This window comes from Episyrphus balteatus, chromosome 4 (genome assembly GCF_945859705.1).
Source record: "Episyrphus balteatus chromosome 4, idEpiBalt1.1, whole genome shotgun sequence".
NCBI classification, from domain to species: domain Eukaryota; kingdom Metazoa; phylum Arthropoda; class Insecta; order Diptera; family Syrphidae; genus Episyrphus; species Episyrphus balteatus.
The window spans coordinates 19,385,683-19,409,179 of NC_079137.1; the positions used below are offsets into that span (position 1 = coordinate 19,385,683).

The 23,497-nt window shown below is 32.1% G+C and overlaps 1 protein-coding gene across 8 annotated transcripts in view; it reads left to right on the forward strand.

Moving 5' to 3' along the window:
- LOC129920296 (apoptosis-stimulating of p53 protein 2) overlaps positions 1–23,497 on the forward strand; it is a 428,395-nt gene that overhangs the window by 231,456 nt on the left and 173,442 nt on the right. For 3 of the 8 annotated variants that reach the window (XR_008773223.1, XM_056001634.1, XM_056001638.1), the window contains exon 4: positions 10,756–10,951. The exons of the other annotated variants lie outside the window; for them this stretch is intronic. Coding sequence is in view for 1 of the 3 variants with exons in the window: in XM_056001638.1 (XP_055857613.1) it covers positions 10,910–10,951 (42 nt within the window). In the remaining 2 variants the exon portion in view is untranslated. The remainder of the gene's footprint in view (positions 1–10,755; positions 10,952–23,497) is intronic. 8 annotated transcript variants of the gene reach the window in all.

A 23,497-nucleotide genomic window follows, 5' to 3' on the forward strand; every position in this document is an offset into this window, starting at 1 on the left:
GGAAACTTTTTTTTTCCTTGGTTAGTTCTAAAATTTAAACAGCTACCAAGCCTAAACTTTTCCTTCAATTAGCGGAACATTCCATCAAATCATTCCATCCTTTTTTTTGGAAACAAGTGGAACTAAAGATAAGAGAATCTTCAAATAACCAGTTTTACTGTATTCCGATTCCGATAGTTATAAATAAAGTCAAAAAAGTGGCTTAGTGAAAAAAACATTTGTTTTAATAGGTAAATGTGCAATGCAGGTTTCATTAACACAAACTCCTGATCCCAACAGCGACTAAATTAGGAAAAACTTTAAAATTGTGGGTTTAAAATTTTTTTTTGCAATCTTATCAAAAATTTTGGGCTGTTTAGCAAAACGGACTTCACATTCAGATTCAGCATACCAAAATACATTTAGAAAGATTTGTCTGGCGAAAATAGCTGCATATTTCTTTTTTGCCTTATTTTTTTTTTTTTTGGTTTTTTGAATGACTTTTTCAGATTGAAATTGCTATAAAAACCGAATACGGACGTCTTCGGGTGAGATTTTTTTTTTAAACTATTGCTAAGATTCAATACTATCTAGGAAAACCTATCCGCCAACAGAGGCAGACGGAGGCAGTAGTTAAAACCTAATTTGAACCTAAAAAGTCACTAAAATGGAATGTTTTTTTGTCAAAAAAATTGTATTCAATTCTTTTTCGCTAAACTAATGTACCATATTGTTTGTCTATTTATTTTAAGCCTATTTACAAAAAAAATTGGTTCAAACCTTTAAATTTTAAGGAAAATAGATCATTTTGAAACTACTTGTATTTTTATCAGTTTTCACTCTTTTTCAACTTTGAGCGATAATCTCCAGGACCACAATTTTTTTTTTGAAAAACAGTTTTCATTTTCTGATTCTTCAACTAATTTACTGTTGGAAACACGTGCAGTATCAAAATAAATCGTACTTCCGAAAGTTGTGTTTTTTCCGCCTTTTCCCCACTGTGCGACGGTCGCCTCTCCGACTATTATAATTTTAAGTTATTTTTATTTTCACTTAATACGAAGAAAAAAATTATATCCATGATAAACCACTTAAACTGGATGAAATCAATGGTATCAAACTTTGCACTTTGATGCTTCACTTTTTCAGCTGTTGTGCTTAATTGATGATATAAAGCTTAGAAATAGATAGGGAAGAACATATACTCATGAAATAAAACAAAAAAAAAACGTTAAAGTTATAATTTAAGAAATGGACTTTTGGGCACCCCTCCCATATAGTAGGCCCCAGTGTGCGACGCACCGACGCACAGACCGACGGACGTCATGTCGAAAACCACTTTTTCGGACTTCTCCATCATCGTAATGTTAGTTTTGATTAAAACCTCGATTTTTTTTTTTGACACGAAACCAATACTTGCCCTATTGAGCAAGTAAAAAGAACAACAAACATTTCTTGCATCAGAACCTCCTTAGTGCACATTCAGCGATAAAATATCGAACACACCTTGAAATTTGAAGTGAGCTGTCAAAAAGGAATCCGTCATACGACGTATTCTATGGGTCACCCCTTTCTGTCCCATCCTTCAACTTCAACGGATGGATTGACGGAACGGACGCAACGGATTCTATGGGTTGGGGCCTTAACGGCGAACTGTAAGACCTGTGTATTTGCAATTAATGACGTGTCATTTGCAGAGGCGTACGTTGAGTTGCCGGGGCCCCGGGGCAATACTAAATTTTGGGTCTCCTTTGATATTTGGGGCCCTCTTTGATATAGAAAAAAAAAAAAACAAATAGAAAAGTACGTATGCGCCCTACTTTTTTTTTTGGAGCCCCTGTTGTATCATTTGTTGGTCGCTAAGATTTTATTCAAGTAATATTTTTTGTGACCCTAAGATAATATATAATTTTTCTTTCAAAAAACCGATTTATTTTTTTGGGGCACCTGACGAATTTTTTTTTTTTTTTGAAGTATGTGGCTTGCTACCAATTCACTATGCACTACACTGAAGAATATAAATTGTCTCTCTTGTGTCCGAAGTGATTCATGTCAGATATCTTATCTTTTTGCAACTTATCATAAAAGTAACGAAGACTTTTATAATAAGTTGCATTCTCTGCATTGTCCCCAGTCGGGGCCCTGTCGTGTTAGGGGCCCCGGAGCAACGCCCCACTTCCTCCAATCCAATTACGCCCCTGGGCCCTATTTCATAAAAGTACAAGACTAATAATTATTTGTGAATTTACTTGTAGCTTGTAAATTATCAGAAAATTTCTGTTTCATAAAGAATTCGAATAGACTAATAACTACAAGTATCGTAGACTTGTAACTACAAGCAAATTTACAAATGAGGCGAATGTTTCTGTTTCATAAAAGTATTTGCGCAAAAATTTATTAGTAATAGACTTGTAACTACAAGCGAATTTCTTACAAGAGTAGAAAGACTAATAATATGGAGTCTAATTTTGGGTCATTTGCTCTTTGAATGTGCTTTATGTTATATGTTATATATAGGTTATATAAGTTAAATGATCAAGCATTATAATCAAGAATCCTCACCAATTTTTGGGTGTAAGTGATAGAAAAAAATGTACTAGTTGTGTTGACATTTAATGGAGGACATAAGGTAGTTAGAGTGAAATAACAATGCAGTCTTTTTAATTTGAATGATGCCAAAAAAGTGTTTGGCACTAAAATCAATCTTTTTTGTCTAGTGACAAATAGTCTTGGCTTACAAATCTGTATGTATTCAACAACCTGCAACTACCACTCAAAATAGAAGCTTTCCAGTGTAGCTATAAGCGTTTTAAAGGATAAAAGTGAAACAACTTGAATACCTCCTCCTTTTTGGAAGTCGGTAAATAATGCGTTTTATTGCAATTTTTTCCATATAACCTCACTATAGAGACTACCAGACTTGGGCATCTGACACATACAATTTAAAGATCTTTCCAAAAAATACCAATACCTTATTTTATAAATGCAATGAATTAACGATTAATTTGCACTAAATTTCGATAGTTTCATTAGTTTTTGAATTACTTTGCACGGCGGCGGCGCGGAAAAAATGCGTTTCGAGAAAAATGCGTTTAAATTTTTCGTTACCTACTGCATTAAATTTGGAGCGCGTGGGTTTGAAGACTATCTAGGAACTTTCGATGCTTCATATAACGCTAAGACCACTAAAATATTTTTTTAGATGGTAAAGAATTTTTTAAACAAAAAGTGCAAAAAGTTCCCGAGACATTTCCACCCCATAACGCGGAAAAGTAATGAAGATTAAATTTGGTTATTTATCCTTAAAGATTAATTTACTTATAGATAAATATTTACTTCGTTTATGAGTTTAAGCTTTTTTGACGAAAGTTGCAAAAGATGATTTGTTTTGTTAAGTAATATTTAGTGCATCAATGTTTTAGTACAAAGGAATTTCACAACATTTTTCCAATCAAAAATCGAACACACTAACACTTATTCATCTTTAAAGCTCAATTTCATTTGTTTGTAGCTTTTTTCTCAAGAAACATAGACTTTTCTATAGCCTAATATTTAAACTAAATGTTAAGACCATAATCTACCAAAAACCAATCCTTAAAAATCAAGATTTTAGCTTATAAAGCCAATAATGTTTATTATATTTCACAAATATTCCTCATAATATTTCGTCTCTCGCTGCTGCTACAAAAAGTTCGAATATTTGTTTATTATTTGTTTATTTTTGTTACCCCTAGTTACACTTGTAGTTTTTTAGAAGCAAAATAGTTTGAATTCGCCAGACTACAAATGAATGAAAATTTTTATGAAACAGAAAACTACAACTCCATACTTTATTTGAGGAGCTCAGAACTAAAACGGCCTAACCCACATTTTCAAAAAAATCAAACTGAGTACACAGATCGAACCGCAATAAAACAATTTATAATATAAAAATACATCCCCATTAAATTACATTAAATAGAGTTAAAATTAGAGCCAAAAACTTTTGTCACTCTAGTGGACGCCATTTTGGCTTCGGCGACAAAATTGCCTAAATCATTTATAGCAAATGTAGTTTCGGAATAAAAAAAATATCAGACCTTAGCCCAAAAGTGTAGCCAACACTCCTAACTAAAAAAAATTACAAACTAAGTATTGAATAATATTTTTTTTATAACTTTTACAAGCCAACAAAAAAGAAACCCTGAAAATATGATTTTCTTTAAACTCGTTTTTCTCAAAACGAAATTTTGTGGGTTAGGCCGTTTTGGCGCTGAGCGCCTCTTTGTGCTTGTAACTACAAATCTACAAGTACAACACTAATAGTTTTATGAAATAGGGCCCTGGTCATTTGGTCAAAATGCAGTTGCTTTAGCTATTCATCGCGAAATATCTATAACACCAGAAGAGATTATAAGTGTATTATCTAAAAAGAACAGAAAACTGGATTTTATTTTGTGATTTACATATTTTTAAATTTATATTATTTTACTTTCTACAGGGTAAGTCGATCGAATATATTATTCAAATATGCCAATTTTCAAATTATTTAAAAAAAAAATACCCCATCAATATTTCTAGTTTATATATAAATTGATGCGTATAATATATTATTATCTTTACAAAATATAATTTTTTTATGGCATACATAATGAATTCAATGAAGTTTGTTTTTTTTTAATTATTAAAACTTTAAAAAAATGATCGAACTAGATGTATAATATTTTTATGTCGAATTCAAAACAACCAAAAATTCGATTTTCACTTAATACGAAGAAAAAAATTATATCCATAATAAACCACTAAAACTGGATGAAATCAATGGTATCAAAGTTTGCACTTTGATGCTTCAATTTTTCAGCTGTTGTGCTTAATTGATGATATAATCCTTAGAAATAGATAGGGAAGAACATATACTCATGAAATAAAACAAAAAAAACGTTAAAGTTATAATTTAAGAAATGGACTTTTGGGTATCCCTCCCATATAGTAGGCCCCAGTGTGCGTCGTCACAAAAAGCTGTACATGAAGCTGCAGCCTAAACGGGTGGACGGATTTTCTTGAAATTTGGTACAGATGATTTTTTTTTAATTTCCAAGGTTGGTTTTTTTTTGTTTTTTAATATCTCGCTTAGAACGTATACCTCCCATACAAAGTTTTCGAGTTATTGCAACTTTCTCGAAAACGGCTCAAACGATTTTGATTAAATTTAACATACGTTATGCTGTTCGTAGTTCTAACATAACTGCGTTTTTAGTTCTTCTCAAAAAATGCGGATAGTGAAATTATGACATTAACTTTTTTTTAAATCTCGAATGTCGGCTCTTCCCGTACATCTTAATGAGTTATTGCAATTTTCTCGTAAATGACTCTAACGATTTCGATTAAATTTTACACATGTAATGTTATACATAAATCTAACATAACTGCATTTTTAGCTTTTCTCAAAAAATACGGATAATGGAAATATGACATTACATTTTTTTTTAAATCTTTGAAGTCGGCTTCTCTCGTACACCGTTAATGAGTTATCACAATTTTCTAGACTAAATTTGACATACATAATGCTTTAAGTGATTTTAATTATGTAGCTAATAGCGTTTTTTGTTTTTGTCAAAAAACACGAGTAACAAAAATATGGCAAAAGAAAAACTAAAAAAAAATTTCGTATTTTTGCATTTCTTATGAAATTCCTTTAAAAATATTCAAAATATTTTTCTTAAAAAGCTTTGATATAAAAGCTACTTTTATCATAAGAGCAAGTACGTGCGACCCCAGTCGTGCATTTTATTTTTAATTAGGTAATTAGGTACGTGAGATATAGTCGCGCATTTTATTTTATTAATTAAAAGAACAAAGATAATAGTTAAAAAATGTTTACATCAGAAAACACTTCCTTCAGCGAGAAAATATAGAACACACCTTGGAATTTGAAGTGAGCTATCAAAAAGCAATAGGCGTGCTTTTTTTGGCAAAGCTATCCGCAGTAGGATTTCTCAAATATCAACACAGGGCAAAAATGTAGGTATACGTACCAAGAGAGAGGGAAACGTAAACTTATAGGTACTTAGCTTTTAGGGTGACCAGCGCCGTAAGGCGGCTACAATCCGCTGTGGATTTGGGCCTCAACCAACAATCTTCGCCAGCCAGCTCTATCTTTAGCTCGCTGCTTCCTTCTTCAAAATTCTATCCTCACCTTGGTTAAGCTTCTATTCCTATCGGCAGCTGCGTGTTGTTTTTGAAATCCATGTAAGCGTCAACTGCGGATACGTCATGCAACGTATTCTATAGGTCACCCCTTTCTGTCCCATCCTTCAACTTCAACGTATTGAATGACTTAACGCACGCAACGGATTCTATGGGTTGGGAGTTGGGACTTCTTATACGTGCGTCTATTTGTAATCTAATTTTAAAGACACCCAGCGTTTTCAATTTCAAGTCATAAGAGCAAGTACATAAAACTCATTCGTGAACTTTATATTGAACCTTTTACTTTTTTAGTAGAGTGAAGGTACATTTGATGTGAGAAATATTAATGGGATTATGTTTCCCTTTGAGGCGTATCCAATTTCAGTTGTATTTTTTTTAAGGTTATCTGGATTTTTTGTGAAACCCAATTCACCGATGAGTTTGTGTTGGTTTATTTAAATTGTAATTTGCATTATCGATTATGTTTTTTTTGCTTTTGTTGTTTAATTACACGTTTGTTTTGAAGTACCTACATGTGTGAAACTTATTGTCACACACGGTGTATAGATTTACAAAGTTCTTGTGCAGGTATGTGTAGTGAATAATGAAGAACAAAATATTTAAAGCTCCGTTTAATTTGTACTTGGTTTGCATTTTTTATTTTTTAAAAGAATAATGTGAGCTTATACATAATTGCATGTGAATCCTGGCTTTAGTTTAGGTTCACTTTTGAGATGTGCTCACTTGAACAATTAAATTGTCATTCTTTTGCGAGAGGTAGGTAAATGGTCGTTTATGCAATATTAAAACAGTTCGCATTGATTGTAGGAAACATGTTGAAATTTACCGAAGTTTTTGTTTGTTTAAACCATCAAAATTAATTCGCGAAACCTTTCTTTTTTTGAAGATCCAAAAACAAACATTTTTAAACTACTTTTCTCTGAATATTTGTTTCTATTCAAGTTACTCGCAGTATATATCTGAAAATACTTTATAATTTCTTCTTGGAGCTCAAAGACCCAAATTAAAGCTGCATAGCATCATTTGATTAGTCAAATTTGCCAACCCGAGAATTCCTTTGAGCAGTATTTTTGGTAAAACCACACAGAGAAAAAATAAAGCAGGAATAACTATACTTTTCGTATATTTAACTTTATTTCTGATATATTTATCTTTATTCTGATTAAATATACTTCACGTAAAGTTATCCCTGGCGTTTTACTTTCTCAGTGCGGTGTGCAGGTATTTTTAAGATTGAATTCCTAGTTTCACTTTAACATTTATAAAACAGGGCATCGGGGTATAGGTAACTTTGATTTTTGTTGCAATATTTTGCGCTATCCTTATAAAGCTTGATACATACTTGTCTTAGGGCCAATTTATTGAGCCTCCATTAAATTTTGAAATGTATCGCTTTAGTTAACGGCCTTGTTAAACTATTGACGCCTTTAAGTATGCATCATTAAAAATTCATTTAATTCACTCTTCTTTAGTTAATGTTCTTACTTTTAATGGAAACTTTATATTTAAAACTCTGTTAAAAATATCCTAGGGATTTTTTATTTTTTTGAAAAATTAATCTGTCAAAAGCTACGGTTTTGTCAAAGCAAATAGATTTGAATATTAATTTAAGGATGAATAATATAAAAAAACTACGGCCCGTAAGTATTTTTCAGCTAAAAACGAGAGAAACGATTTACCAGTGTAACTAAAGACTGTTACTGTTGCATTGTTGATGATTATATTATGCAGCATCTCGATCCTGATTAATTTTACTAGTACCTAGTGTTTCTATTAAAAATCTTTAATGAAGTTGTTGCTTAGTCAACCCTCATTTCCATAGATAACAAATTCTGGCGATTTCAAAATAGCCGCTCAAAGAAGAAGAAATGCTCAGGAGATCTGTTCGCCGAAGTTTATTAACAATGCTCAAGGCCAACTACTTGTGGAAAACGACGAAATTCTCCACAGGTGGCGACAGTACTGTGACGAACTTCTAAATGAACAATTTCCAAGGCTACACTTTCCAATAGCTTCACCTAACTTAAGCGAAGTATCCGATGTCACAGTCGAAGAAGTTAGTGAGGCTGTAAAATACTCCAAAAAGGGAAAAGCTGTTGGGCCAGACGAAATACCCTCAGAGTTTTGGAAAAAGATGGGAGACATCGGGTCTAGATGGCTCATGGTTCTTGTTTCCAAGCTTATACGAGGTGATCGAATGCCTAATCAATGGAGGGAAAGTTACCTTCTTCCAATATACAAAGGAAAGGGTGATAATTACCGTTCGATTAAGCTGATGTCACACACCATGAAGATCGTTGAGCGAGTCTTGGGTAGCCGACTGCGAAAAATAATAAGGCTATCTGATGACCAGTGCGGGTTTGTTGCGGGTAAATCAACCACAGATGCAATCCAGAGTATAAGAATCATTATGAAAAAACATCGAGATTCCTTGGAGGATTTGCATGTGGTATTGGTTGATTTTGAAAAAGCATTCGATCGACAACCACGAGATCTGATATGGGTGGCCCTCAGACAACGAGGAGTTCCGGAAACCTATGTGCGGATAATTATGGACATGTATGATGGAGCAGTAACTAAAGTAAGATGTGCAGCTGGAGTCACCGAAGAATTCGAAATCACAGTAGGTGTACACCAGGGAAGCGTCTTGAGTCCTCTGCTCTTTATTACCGTTCTTGATTACCTGCTTGAAGGCAAAGTGACGGACCCAAAAGTGCATCAGTTATTCTTTGCTGACGATGGAGCCATCATAAGTGAAGACCCGATATCCCTGCAACGAGCACTTGATGTATGGGTGGATGTTCTAGAAGGTAGTGGGTACCGCATAAGCGCGAAAAAGACAGAATACCTATGCTGCCCATTTTCTGATCCACACAGGCCTATTCCTGACATTTATTTGAATGGTGTAGTGCTTCCCAAGTGTGAAAAGTTTAAATATCTGGGGTCTATGATAAATAACGAAGGTACTTGTGATGACGATATCAATCATCGCGTAAGCGTAGGGTGGATGAAGTGGCGGGAAAATTCTGCCATCTTCTGTGATCGAAAAATGCCCCCTAAGCTGAAAGGAAGACTCTACACCGCAGTTGTGCGTTCAGCACTCACATACGGTTCACAATGTTGGACAATGTACAAAAAGTACGAGAGTAAGTTAACGGCAGCTGAGATGAAGATGCTTCGTATGACAGCAGGAGTAACAAAGCTTGATAGAATTAGAAGTACGAAGATCCAAGGAAGCCTTCATGTTAAAAACACCATCTCCCAAAAAATTGAACACGACCGACTCAGTTGGTATTGCCATGTTCAAAGGAGAGATCCTGAGAACCCCGTCAAAAAAGCAATATCATATAACGTTCCAACATGAAATAAAAAGAAAGGTCTAAAAACTCCTGGTACAAGCAAATGCAAAACCACCAGCATTCAGTTGGCCTTATAAATGGAACAATACAAAACCGGGAGGCTTGCCGCCGATTTCTGAGGTCAACCCGGCGAACCCCACAGGCGGATCACTAGTGTGAAGCAGTTACGTGGGATAGTTATGATCCCCTCGACATCGAGATCATAACAGCGCCGAGAAAAAGGAAGAAGAAGAACAAATTCTGGCGAGCCGTATTCATTTTAAATATATCTTTTCTTATGGAATGCATTTATGTTTGTTCGTATATACCTAGAAAATATTCTTTTCATTTATTATGTATAAGTTTATTATGTATAATTTTGTTTTTGTTTTAACGATTTCTTAGCTCATTTGACGTTTGACGCTAACGGAGAGTGAATAAATAGAAATGCTCTTTAAAACATCCATTAGCTCTAAAAATCCCCCTTAAAAGGTTGAATTTGGCGTTTTATCTATAAAAGGACTTTAAAGTTTAATGTCCAATTAGTTCATGATTTCAAACTTCAAAAAAATCCTCAAAAGAGATTGAATTAAACGAATTTTTTTCAATTTTAAAATTCCCTTTTTAATGGCGATTTAAGTTTAATGGAGAGTCAATAAATTGGGCCTTAGTGGATATGAGCTAATTTAAAGGTGAGCACAATCAGCAAGCTAGAAGAGTGCTTGCTCTTGGTAAAACGCTATTTTAATCGTGACCTCAAGGATAATGAGACGAGTAGGCTGTCGTCTGCCACGCTAACAAATATTCCTACAAGGTGATTAGCTGATTAGCCCGTAAATCGAAAAGTTCTTCATTATGAAGCTGAGTCAGCTGATTCGATTTTCCAACGTTGTTCCTTACTTCTTCTTACTTCGGCTGATAAAGCAATTACCACTTAAGTCTTCATAAAGTACATATAGATTTTTGTTATCGGTTTAAGGAAATTTAAAAAAAGCTTATATCAACTGGTTTTCTTATAACTCTGTTCTTAATGCAACCCTGGAATATCTATTGCTTGTATGTAATGCAAGCACTGACCTCATATAAAGTTTAAGTAACTGGTGGGGGAAGATTAAACACGTATCTCTTATACAACCAACTTTGATACTGCTGCGGCCTGTACTGTATATTCACCCGAATTGCGGGATTTCACTTTTCCATTCCTCACTAAAAACAAAATACTAACTTTTCTTTTGTTTTCTAATTTCAGGTGAATCAAAGACATACACACTGAAAATATTTTAATGTGAAATAAAAGAAATGAAAAAAAAAAAAATATGAAGTGAAAAGTGGGTTATCTAGTATTTCTAAACAGTGTGTTTTGTATTAAATTTTAAGTTTAAACTTTTTCTTACCCTGTCCCTATGTTAATAGAGAAAATTTCACACCATAAATTATTGAAAGAGGTAATTTATTTTTAATTTATTTTAATTTTGAATTCTTTGATTGCGTTTCTGCTTCAGAGGTTAAATTTGAACACACTCATGGTTCCGATCGTAGTTTAATCTAAACCCACCTACGCTAATGTGCTTCAAATTCGGCCTACATACATGTAGGTATTCAACATAAGCTTTTCAGTTCACTTAAAGATAGATACCTTGATACACTTTTTTCTGGTTTTATTCAAAAATATAATTATACAAAAGGACAGTAAAGTAGGCTACGATGAATGACTAACAAATGAATGAAGTTGTTGAACGACATAAAAAAAATACATAGTTTTATGAAAATGTTGTCGGTTTATTAGATTTCAAGTGCTGCCTACTCAATTTTCTGATTGTAGCTTGAGGTTTTCTATTTTACTTAAAAATTCTTTCTTCTTCTTGAGAGGTATTTAAAAAAGGGAATAATGTATCATTTGTTGCTGTAGGAGGTGGTTTCTTTAAGGTGGTCACTTTAAGGTTTGACGTTTTAAGAATATTAAGAAGGTCATGAAAGAAAATCATATTTAACAATGAATGAGTGATTTTCTTCAAAAAATGATTTCTCGTGGCTCAAATTAATATAGGTACAGAATAACAACATCCGTGATAATGCTATTGGTCCAGTCATTATATACATTTGGAAATGCAAAATGACCGAGAAAGCTAAATTTTGGATATGTTGTAGGGGATGCTTAAAAAAGCTTAACTTGAAGTTTTCGACCAAGATTTCCTATGAGCTGTTTCCGCAATAACTTTTTTGAAAATAACTCGGCTATCTGAACAGGTCTGAACAGGGTCTACAAATTTGATTTCAATTTTTTTTTATATTCATCAACAAAAAATAGATAATGTCAAAAAAACAAATTGCATATCGTAAATTATTGACTTTTTTGATCGATATCTCGAAAACGGTACATGATACGCAAAAAATATGTATGCATGAATAGTAGAACATGGTAAAAGCTACAAAAAAGCTCCTTGTAAAATTTTCGTATCTCGAAGGATAGCCGAGTTATTGCGAAAAAAGCTCATAGGAAATCTTGGTCGAAAACTTGAAGTTGAACTTTTTTAAGCATCCCCTACAACATATCCAAAATTTAGCTTTCTCGGTCATTTTGCATTTCTAAGACGTTTTTTCCGACATAATGACTGGCCTATATTGTGAGTTAATAGATTTGCAAGTACACAGAGAAAAATATGACCCGCTAAAAACTAACAGATTGCCATATTGTTTTACCGTCCATACATTTCATGAGGAAATCTTATTAAAATCAACGATTAATAAGGTTTTTTTAAGGAGATTTCTTATTATTTTTATAGAGAAAATCTTATTAAAATTTGACTGAAAAGTTGATTTTTTTTTTTGCAACTTAGCACTAGAACAAAAATCGCGATCAATATTTTCATGGCAGCTTGGTTCAGGTGGTAAGGTGGGCGACAAATGATTTGAAGTCTCCAGTTCGATTCCCAGCCTGGTCATCGTTTTTTTTATTTTTTTGCAGATTTTAAAACAATAAGGAAAACCCGATTGTTTTAATAAGGTTTCCTTCTTGGATGAAAACCATAGAGAAATCTTATTGTTTTTGTTCTATTTTATGTGGTCTATTTTTCTCTGTGTATCATTGAAAACAAATTATAAATTTTCTGTGTTTTTTCCCAGCAAAGAAAACGTCTAGATATCTTCTAGGTATCTGTAAAAATAATGTTAAATGGGTAAATGTTCAGAAAACCGTTTTTTGCCCCTAATTCCAGATTTTGGTGGTGTTAGGGTCCTCCTTTTTGGGGGATTCTCCCCCAATTACATCTCAAGAGCCAATGTGTCCCCATAAAAAGTGAAAGGGGGATACAATGTCCCCCTTTTTAAGCATCCGCAATTTATTTTTATTTTAGAGCAATATTTTTTTCTTTGCAAAAACATTTCCAGTTCTGAATTCATCCACAGTGGCGTATCCAGAAAAAATGTTGCAGGGGGCTGGAAAATTTTTCAAACATTTTTTGAAAGTAAATGTGCGAAAAAAATTTCATTTCTTTTTATTAATCTTTCATCGAGAGTTAAACGCTGTGCTGTGGTACTGAAAGTGGTAAAGTAGCATTATACTGCTCTAAACAGATTCGTACTACTGTCTTCCCCTTTCACATTCAGAGTAGGTACCTAGTATTTTTTCAAAGTTCTTGTGTCCCAAACAGTTTAAACAGCAAGGAGTTGAGTAATCCTTAAAAAAAAAACTTTATTTCGTTCGAACTTTGTCATGTGCTGAATCCAAAACTGTTTACAGATTTATTCCTATCACGTCAAGAGTTTTTGGGCTTAAGTCACCAATATTTTCGTTATATGCGGCCATGTTCCGCAATTCGAACGAAAGTGAATTCAAATCATTTTTCAATTTCACGTGAAATGAAATATATATTCTTCATTTCGATCGGTTTTGAAAACTTCGAAATTGCTTCTAATTGTCAAAATTGAAGGATCTTCCATTTTTATTTTGTTTCTAGTGAAATTACTGCAATTGCAGATTCATTGAAAAAGGCCCCCAAATTCACGAACAGAAACAAAGTGAATTGAATTCGATTAGAAAATCTAAATGAGTGTAAAAATGCAGAATACCTATTTCACTTTCGGCAAGTGAATTCGCAAAAAGTGAAATGCAGAACGTGAAAGTCTCAAAAACTAATTTTGAATGATGTTTAATTCGAAATATATATGTTTTTTCGTAATATGTTGCTCTTTAATCCAAATCGGAAGCGCAAACTGCCATTTTCTTAAAGAAACCTGTTGACCATTTAGATTATGAGACATCAAAAATTTCTATTTCTAATATCTTTGAGAAAAATATTATTAAAAAAAAAGTAGATATATGATCAAATACGGCGTTTTGAGAATGCATAAAAAGTATTGCAAAAATTTAACGGTAATGTAATTGGACGTCAAAATACTAAGAAAATTATCTAAAGAATTCGGAATTGGACTAAAATCTTAAAAAAAAAAAAAAATTATTACAACCCTCATCGTCAGCTAAGGCTCTTACTCAAACAAACCCAAACAGCCGTTTCAGAATTTGGAGGGAGCTCAAGCATCTGTGATGCCTCTAAATCTCTAAGATTTACGAACAAGTTTCAGTTAATCATGTACATTTTGATGAAATCAGCTAAATAAATACATGATCTTGAAGGCCCCCCCCCCCCCCCCCCCCTCAATACGCCACTGTTCATCCATCATAGCTATTCAAATTTTCACAGCTGGATCAGGATTCTTAAAAATTTAGATTTTTTACTACATTTGTTTTCCATTACAGATTTAAAAAAAATATGTATTGCAAATAAAAAAATTTCATTAGAAAAAAAATAACTGTTGCAACTGAAAAAAAGTTTGCATTAAAAAAAAATATTTATTGCAATTAAAAATATTTTGCATTGAAAAAAAATATTGTAATGCAACTGAAAAATATTTGCATTGAATATAAAATTTGTTTTTCAAATAAAAAAAATTAATCCAAAAGTCCTCCTTTTGTAAGTTTTGGAAATGATAACCCTATAGTTAGGGAGTTTATAAATACCGTTTCGTAATCAGTGCAACTAGCTTTAGAAAACGTGATAGGTCTACGCCCGCGTATACGTTTTCGACTTGTCAAAGCTATTGATGGCTGTTCAAAACAGAACTGACAGAATTAGAAAACATTAAAACTGTCAGCGAAAGTGCCCATGAATTAGCCAGGCAGAGACGTACGTTCAGCTGCTGGGGCCCCGGGACAAGAATTAATTTGGGGCCCTTTTGAAATTTTCTTTATATGTATTTTTGTTTATCACATTCAAAATTTTATAGCTCCTATCGGTCAGTTTTTATTGCAATTTGAAGTTTAATATGTGCTCTTCCGGTTTTGCCAATGAAGACTTTCTTGATCATTTCTTTGCCGCTGATTATTTGAAAAACGTTAGAGCTACAAAGTAAGGGTAATTTTTAAAAAATTCTTAATTGGCTATAGCAAACCTTTTTGAATTACTTATAAGAAGCACAAAGTTCATTTTTGCGCATCAAATTAGCATTTAATTAGCTACATATTTGAGATTAAAACTTTTTAATCCCACGCCCACCATCAAGTGTCCGCCAAAGTAAGGGACCTGAATAAGCTTTTTGCAGATAAACAAATGGTGACCCTTGAAATACATAGTACTTCTCGTTTACAAGAAACACATCCTATTTTTTTTTTGCCCCTGAACGGAATAATGATAGAATAAATTGCCAGTCCCTTAAATATTGCTGAATTTTTTTTTTATGTATGGGGCCCCTATTTAGAAAAGCACTCAAAAGATCACCTCTGTGCAGTCCTAACAATGGTTTTGAAATTGAAGAATTATTAATTTGAATTTAAGTTTTTTAGGGCCCATAAAATTTTTTTTCAGGCCCTAATTAAAGTACGGGCCCCAACAATAATTTTGTCAGCCGACAATGAAGTAAGAAAAAAGGCACCTATTTTGTATAAAATTCACTCATTCTAGATACAGCCCGACCCCACGCATGTGTAACAAATTTTTCCTCTTAAATTGTTAAAATGGTGACATTAACTGTTTTCCTATATACACAAAATAAAAAATAGACGATTAGTATTGCACCATTCCCAGAATTTTTGAAGATCTTGTATAAGTTCACAATCAACTACTGAATCATCGGCCTAAATTAAAGACTTAAAACAGAAGGAAGATCATTACTAAATAAGACAAACAATAAAGGACCAAGGTGACTACTTTGTGGTACACCCGAATTAACTTTAAACCATTGGGAACATTCATTTCTAAATACAACTCTATATAATCTATTTTTGAGATACGAAGAAATCCATAAAATAAAGCGATCGTAAGTCCAATGGTGCTTAGTTTCTTAAGTAATATTTCATAATTAAGTTTGTCGAAAGCTTTTCTGAAATCAGTTAAATCACAATCTACTTGCTTATACTTTTCAAAGGCGTCTAAGCAGAACGTTGTAAATTGTAGTAAATTTGTGACCGTAGATTTTTTTTTCACAAAGCCATGTAGGTTTTCACATATAACAGAGGTAATGAAATGACAGAATATACCAGCCAATGGATTCGAACAGTTTAGGGATGACAGAAAGCTTTTCAATAGGTCCGCAGTTTGTCACTAATTTTTTTGGAACTTTCTTGTGAATGGGATTAAGAAATGCATTTTTCCAAATAGCGGGAAACGTAGAATTACTTATTGACGTATTGAAAAACACAAACAACGGGTAAGACATATATATTGCACATTTTTTTCAAAATAAAAGACGGCAAGCCATCAGGGCCGGGACTGAAACACTCGTCTAACTTTTCGATATAGTCAAGAATAGTTGCTTCAGAAATTGCAAAATTAATCGAGTTAAGGTTTGAGAATTCATCAATTGAATAAGTTATATTTGAATCATTTTCAAAAGCACCATGGAAGAATTCGGCGAACATGTTGGATATAACCTGTGGGGAATGGCTAGTAGAATAGTTATAACTTATAAGTCATATGTGCTGGATAACCGTCAGATTTTTTTTACAATTAACATAATTCCAGAAGTTACGTGGATTAGATTTAAGTTCATTTTCTGTTTTAGATATAAAGCTTTTATAGAGAAAGTTAGAGTAGCTTATAAATTCATCCCTTAAATGAATGTAACTATTACGGTTTTCATCAGTTTGTGGTAGATTGAATTTTATCCTTGTTTCTTTTGTTTTTAAGCTTTTTTATATGCAGATCGAACCATGGCAGGCTGCTATTAAATACACGTTTTTTGCGTAGAGGGACTGTTTCTAAAACGCAAACAAATAATATTTCATAAAAATGTACAATCATTTCGTCAAAATTAACATTAAAGAATACAGAATCCTAGTTAATGTCATTAAGTAAATTAAACAGTAGAATAAAATTACATTTTTTAAAATTGAATTCATGCTGAGCCTTACAAACATTAGATGAATGATAGATACCTAAGCTCATAGAAATAGATAATGCAGGATGATGGCGATCTTCTTCTGCAAGTTTTGTGTCACTCAATAATACTGCAGCATCAGAGTTGGAGACATGAGAGAAATAGATAAGCTCCAAAGTTTTGTCAAATTGGTTACTCACTCCATTTAATTGATCAAGGCCAAAAGAAGCCATTCCGTCGATAAACATAACATAACCTTCAGCTACTAAAAAATTAAAAACTATATTTTTAATATCGTCATATTAGGTATATACTACCAAATTGAAATTAACTTTAAGATTTCTGTATCCTAGTCTAATAGAAAATAAAATGCACAACTGGTCGCACGAACTTGCTCTTAGAGTTAAAGTTGCTTAAATTTTTAAAACTTTTTATATAGAAATTTGGAAAAAAAATAAAATTTGTTTAAAAAAAAATAAAATAAAATCTGAAATTAAATTGCCCTCCAAAACAAGTAGGTATGCAGTTTTGATTGATATATTAACATGCATTTTTAGAAAAAAAATTTTCAAAATCGTTAGAGCCTTTTTTTAAAAAACTAATTTTTTATAAATAATTTTTTGGAAAAAAAGTTTTTAAAAAAAATTGGTATGCCATTTTGTAGAAATCACTTATGAATAAAATTAGAACAAACAAAATTAAACAAAATCGTTGGAGCCGTTTTTGAGATCTTTCAATTTTACTAAAATCAGTATATGACAAGTACCGTTATTTTTGGTCCAAAAAAATTAATTCCAAAAATCCCTCTGGAGAGTCGCCAAATATCGCTACATACCAAGTTTGAAGTCAATCGGTCCATCCGTTTAGGCTGTAGTTTCGTTTACAGACTGACAGACAGACAGACGGAATTCCGGGACCCACTTTTTTGGCATTCTCTACCATCGTAATGTCTTGGAAAAATGTTATCTCAACTGTTTTTACTTGCGATATAGGTACTATATATCAAGTTATGCATTCGTACAAAAAAAAAAGTTGAGATAACATTTTTTCATGACATTACGATGATATACAATGCCAAAAACGTGGGTCCCCGACGTCCGTCTGTCCCTCTGTCTGTCAGTCTGTCAGTCTGTCAGTCTGTCAGCCTGTCAATCTGTCAGTCTGTCAGTCTGTCAGTCTGTCAGTCTGTCAGTCTGTCAGTCTGTCAGTCTGTCAGTCTGTCAGTCTGTCAGTCTGTCACTCTGTCACTCTGTCACTCTGTCAGTCTGTCAGTCTGTCAGTCTGTCTGTATAAGGAACTTGAGCCTAAGCGGATGGACCGATTGACTCCAAACTTGCTATGTAGCAGTTTTTGGAGACTCTCCAGAGGGATTTTTGGAATACATTTTTTTGGACCAAAAATAACGGTACCTGTCATACAAAAATTTCGGAAAAGTTTAATTTCACGAAAACGGCTCCAACGATTTTGTTAAAAAAATTCAAATGTTAGTTTTTTAACAAGTTTTATTTTTTTAAGAAAAAAAATTTTTTTGAAAATCATTTTTAACGGTACCTGCCATAGGACCGCTTTTTTCAAATCGGATTTGCAAATCTACTTATTGTATTTCAACAAAATTTTTTATACAAAAGCATTTATATAATTTAAATATAAGCCAAAAATAAAATTTTGAAAATTTTTTTTTGAAAAATCAAATTTTCGAAAACGGGACATTGAATTTTTTTGAAATTTTGTTTTTAGTTGTTGATTAGTTATTTTTACAAAATGGCATACTAAATTTATTTTTTAACTTTTTTTTCAAAATATTATTTATAAAAAATTAGTTTTTTAAAAAACAGCTCTAACGATTTTGAAAATTTTTTTTCTAAAAATGCACCTTAATATATTTAATAAAACTGCATGCTTGTTTTGTGGGGCGATTTGATTTCAGATATTGTTTTATTGTTTTATTTTTTTGAAAAATGAATTTTATTTAATTTTTTTTTGTTTGTTTTTATATACCTACATTTCCCAAGTTTCTATATAAAAAGTCTTAAAAATTTAAGCAACTTGAACTCTAAAAGCAAGTTCGTGCGACCCAGTCGTGCATTTTATTTTTCTTACGAATGCATAACTTGATATATAGTCCATATATCGCAAATAAAAAGGAACTTTAAGAGAAGAATGAAGAAACCCTTATAAATCATTTTTGAACTCATGAACATAATCATCTCTTTTTTATCCTCGTTTATAACGGGTAGCAAGTAACTATACTTCTACTCTATTTTACTTTGAGTTCAGTTTTTTAATCTTCATAAAATTCAAATTGTGTTACAAAGAAGAAAAAGTGGTTGGTGTTTTTCAAAACATTAATCAATATTAGCTGTTAGAAAAAAGTTTTGCGGTGTGTCTTAATTTTTTTTTAAGCTGTCAGTTATGGAGTGCAAACTTAAAGTTTAACAATTTTTAATTTTGATGCCAAAAGCAGAATTATTTTATATTTTTAGTTCTTCTTATTTTTGGAATTGATTGAGGAGAATAAAATTCAAGCAAAAGTTGTTAGCAACTAAAGGAAGTAAAAGAAACTCGAAATTTACTTTTATTTTGTGAATTGTTCTTAAATAAAAAAACACTTAATCTTACAGCAAAAAATTTAAGAACTAGAAAAATACTTGAGAAAGATAAGTTTAGATAGGACCTCGAATTAAGAAGAAAAGGTAGGCGTAAAAAAGGCCTTCAATAAGCCCGGTATAGGCAAATGCAAAAATTTACTAGCATTTAGTTGGACTCAGAAACGAAACAATTCAAAAACAGGAAGCTGTTGCCACTTTCTGAGGTCATCCCAACCTAGCTTTTGAACTGAAAAAGTTCCTAGTGAGCGCACTGGCAGCTACTAAATAATAAGATGTGTCAAAATGCTTAAGTATGGAATTTTCGAATGTAATAACTTTTAAAAGTTACATTACTTATCAAAAATAAATCTTGCGTTTACAATTTTCATTTAAATTAATATCTTTGGATCGCTCAAAATATAGGAAGAAATCGAAGAAATTTGAATTTTTAGAGATTTTTGAAATGTACACGCAGAAAAATAATGGGCCTACCGAGAAGTGGGTTAAATAAAATGTGTTAAATGTAACGTAGTCTTGTTTAAAAACTACGTAGTTTTCGTTGCTAAAATCAACGTAGTAGCCTCGGTTAAGTTAAATTGTTTAAAATTACCATTTTAGAAGGTTATTTTAACCGATAAACTTGTTTATATTGATAAAGAAAGTCGGTTAAAATTTGAGATTTTATTAAAATTTAACCGAGAAAGTGGGGTAAGATTAAACGATTTTTAATAACCGAGTCGACTCGTGTAACTTTAACCGGGGTTCGTTTGCAGGTGCTTTATTAAAAATCTTCTCTGTTAATTTTACACGAGTTTTACGTTGTTTTTTACCGACCATTTTTCTCCGTGTATGTTTTTTTTTTTAATTGCGCCACCGTTTAAATACAAAAACAAATATATTAAATATATGTTTATCTTTATAAGAAAAAACTTCTAAGCTTATTATGTTGGAATTGAACACTTAGTAAAGAAGCTGCGAAATAATATGCGAAGGAAAAAAACATTTTTTCATATAAAATCGTTTTTTTCCTAACTTCAACCGATTTGAGCGAGCCAAAGACGAGCGATATTATGATTTTTTTTTACATATTATTAAACCTTAGACCCTAATAAAACTTTTGACCACTATTGCATTGCAAAATTAGAGTACTCTTTTTTGGCCATACAAATGACACACCCTGGGTAAGAAATATTTTACTTTGAAGGCATTGTGTAGCAAAACAAACTTTTTGATTGGCCGATATTTAATCGTTGTAGTGTGCGCACTTTCATACATTTTTATACTGATTAAGAGACCGACTAAAGTCGTCTGGGTAAGAAATATTTTAATTGAAGGCATAGTCGTCTGGGTAAGAAATATTTTACTTTGAAGGCATTGTGTAGCAAAACAAACTTTTTGATTGGCCGATATTTAATCGTTGTAGTGTGCGCACTTTCATACATTTTTATACTGATTAAGAGACCGACTAAAGTCGTCTGGGTAAGAAATATTTTAGTTTGAAGGCATTGTGTAGCAAAACAAACTTTTTGATTGGCCGATATTTAATCGTTGTAGTGTGCGCACTTTCATACATTTTTATACTGATTAAGAGACCGACTAAAGTGTCGGCCGATAGAAAGTTTGTAGTGTGAGGGGGCTCTAACAACTAGCTTTTGAGTTAAATGTTTGATTAATTCAAAATCTCGTGGGTTGAACTTTATTCAATTGGTTAACTTTAAAGTGCTTGCGAAATGATTTTAATTTTTATTTACAAGACAATTAGGTACTTAAGCATTTGCAACCCTGATTGATGCCCATCGATATTATTTTAAAATATACATGTTTTCTTAACAGCTGATGCCTTTCGGAGTTCCTGATTGAGACATGACTTAACATGCACCCACATCCCCTCTCCGTCTTTGAAAAAAATCAAGGGTACTTGATTCTGTGTTTGGTCTCAGGGCTCATTTCATTCACTATATTATAAATGGCTTTCGAAGTTAACTTCCCAGATACTTTGAACCCAGTTTCAGCAATTTTATTTATCCATATCTACAGAAAGCCTTGTTATAGTTTCATAATTCAGTTACTTTTCCATCTCAAAGAGCTTTTCAAATCAATAAACCTAATAAATAATGCAAAAACAAAAAGCAATCACGCTCAAATGGCCTTACATAAATTTGAATTTGTTACAAGAAAGGCTTAAAAAAACAAACCAAGTCGTTTTTGTCAATATTTGCGCATTATTTCCCAAAGATATTTTCCAAAAGACAGATAGATTATTTAGTCAAACTTCACAATATGTATTATAGACTTAGCACTTAAAATCTCTGTTCATTTTGAATAACTCAGTCAACAAAATGTGTCGCTCATCAATCACATTACACAAATACTATACCCAATCAGCAGAATTAATGTACATTTTTCTTTTTTTTTAAATATTTTTTTCCTCATCACTTCATCATCAGTGAACCACAAATGTGGTGTGTCGTGGATGTTATGGGAACTTTTTCCTTATATGCCAATCTTCCAATTGATTTACGCTTTACCCTGGAATTGCATTCAAAGTGCGGGAATATACATAGTGATGAACAGAGTTAACATTGCTTCTTCGTCATAAAAAAATAAAAATTGTTTTGTAAACTGATTTTTTTGTGATTCTTTGAGAGAACGAAAAAATAAAAATTGATGACACGTGTAGTGTTACATTATGTTTTTATCTTGTCTCCCAATAAAATGCTGACGAGGAATAAAACAGACTACATCAGCAAATCCAGAGTGGAAAATGAGATTTAGATGAGGGGGTTAGTTCTGTGCTAATTCAATTTATGTATAATGTAGGTACAACATATTATCTGCATCTATGATGATGAAGGTTGTTAACATAGTTAGTTTAGCTGACAGATTGAATTCTATGGACATGAAGCGCTATTGAAATATTTCTGTTTTTTAAGCACGAAAGGCATTAGTATTAAGAAAAATGAAGTATAACCAAACCATTGAATAATTACAAATAGAAGTGACACCGCAGATTACTCTGCAACTACAAGAGTACCGGAAGATAGATGAACTACATGTTTGCGCCTCAACTATTATGTATTTTCGAGTTGAGTCTTAACTAATAATTTTTTTAAACCTTCATAAAAAAATTAATAATTTATTATTATACATATCAAAGAGCTTATATTGATATAAGTTTTCGTATATTGAAAAGTCATATTAGTCTAGAGAACAAGGACGATGCCTTTTACTCCTACTGGCCTAGGTTCGAATACCGGTAAAATTTGAAATTGTTTATTTTTTTTGCGGATTTTTTTTTGAGAAATTTAATTAATTTTTATTTTAGTAATGTTAAAAAAAAAAAAAAAAACAATCTCAATTTCCCGTCAGATTTGAACCTAGGCAGGTTAACTTAACAGACATTCACCTTCAATTTTTTTTTTTTCAATTTTCAATTCATTTTTATTTTTCATCAACTTAAAACTATCTTAAAGCTAGACAAAAATTCATAAAAACTAGCCTACTTATCAATTACTTACAACTAACTTACTGGCCCTATACGGGCACTCTAAGTAATAATTCAATTTTCTTAAAACTAATGCCTTTCGGCCTTATAACTATTTTTATACTAATATTTCAATGGTTTTTATTTTTCACCAAGAAATAATTTTAAAAAACTTGGAATCTTATCATTTTTTTTCCTTATTTTAAAAACTTACAAACTAATTAAAACTACTTACAAACTAATTAAAACTACTTAAAAACTAGAACAGCCACAGCAAGCAATTTTGTATTTTTTGTATTTATTTTTTTTGTTTTTTTTTTTTTTTTTGTTTTTTTTTTTAGTTTTTTTGTATTTTTTCGTATTTTGTATTTTTGTATTTTTGTAGACATTCACCTTATCCTCTAGGCTATCTCCACTTTTTGAAATGGGAAAACTTTTATATATATGTATAAGCTGTTTAAGATTTGATTTTGGGTTGCTGGATTTGCTTTTGGATTGTTGGCTTTGCTTTTGGATTGTTGGTTTTGCTTTTTTAATTCAACGCACGA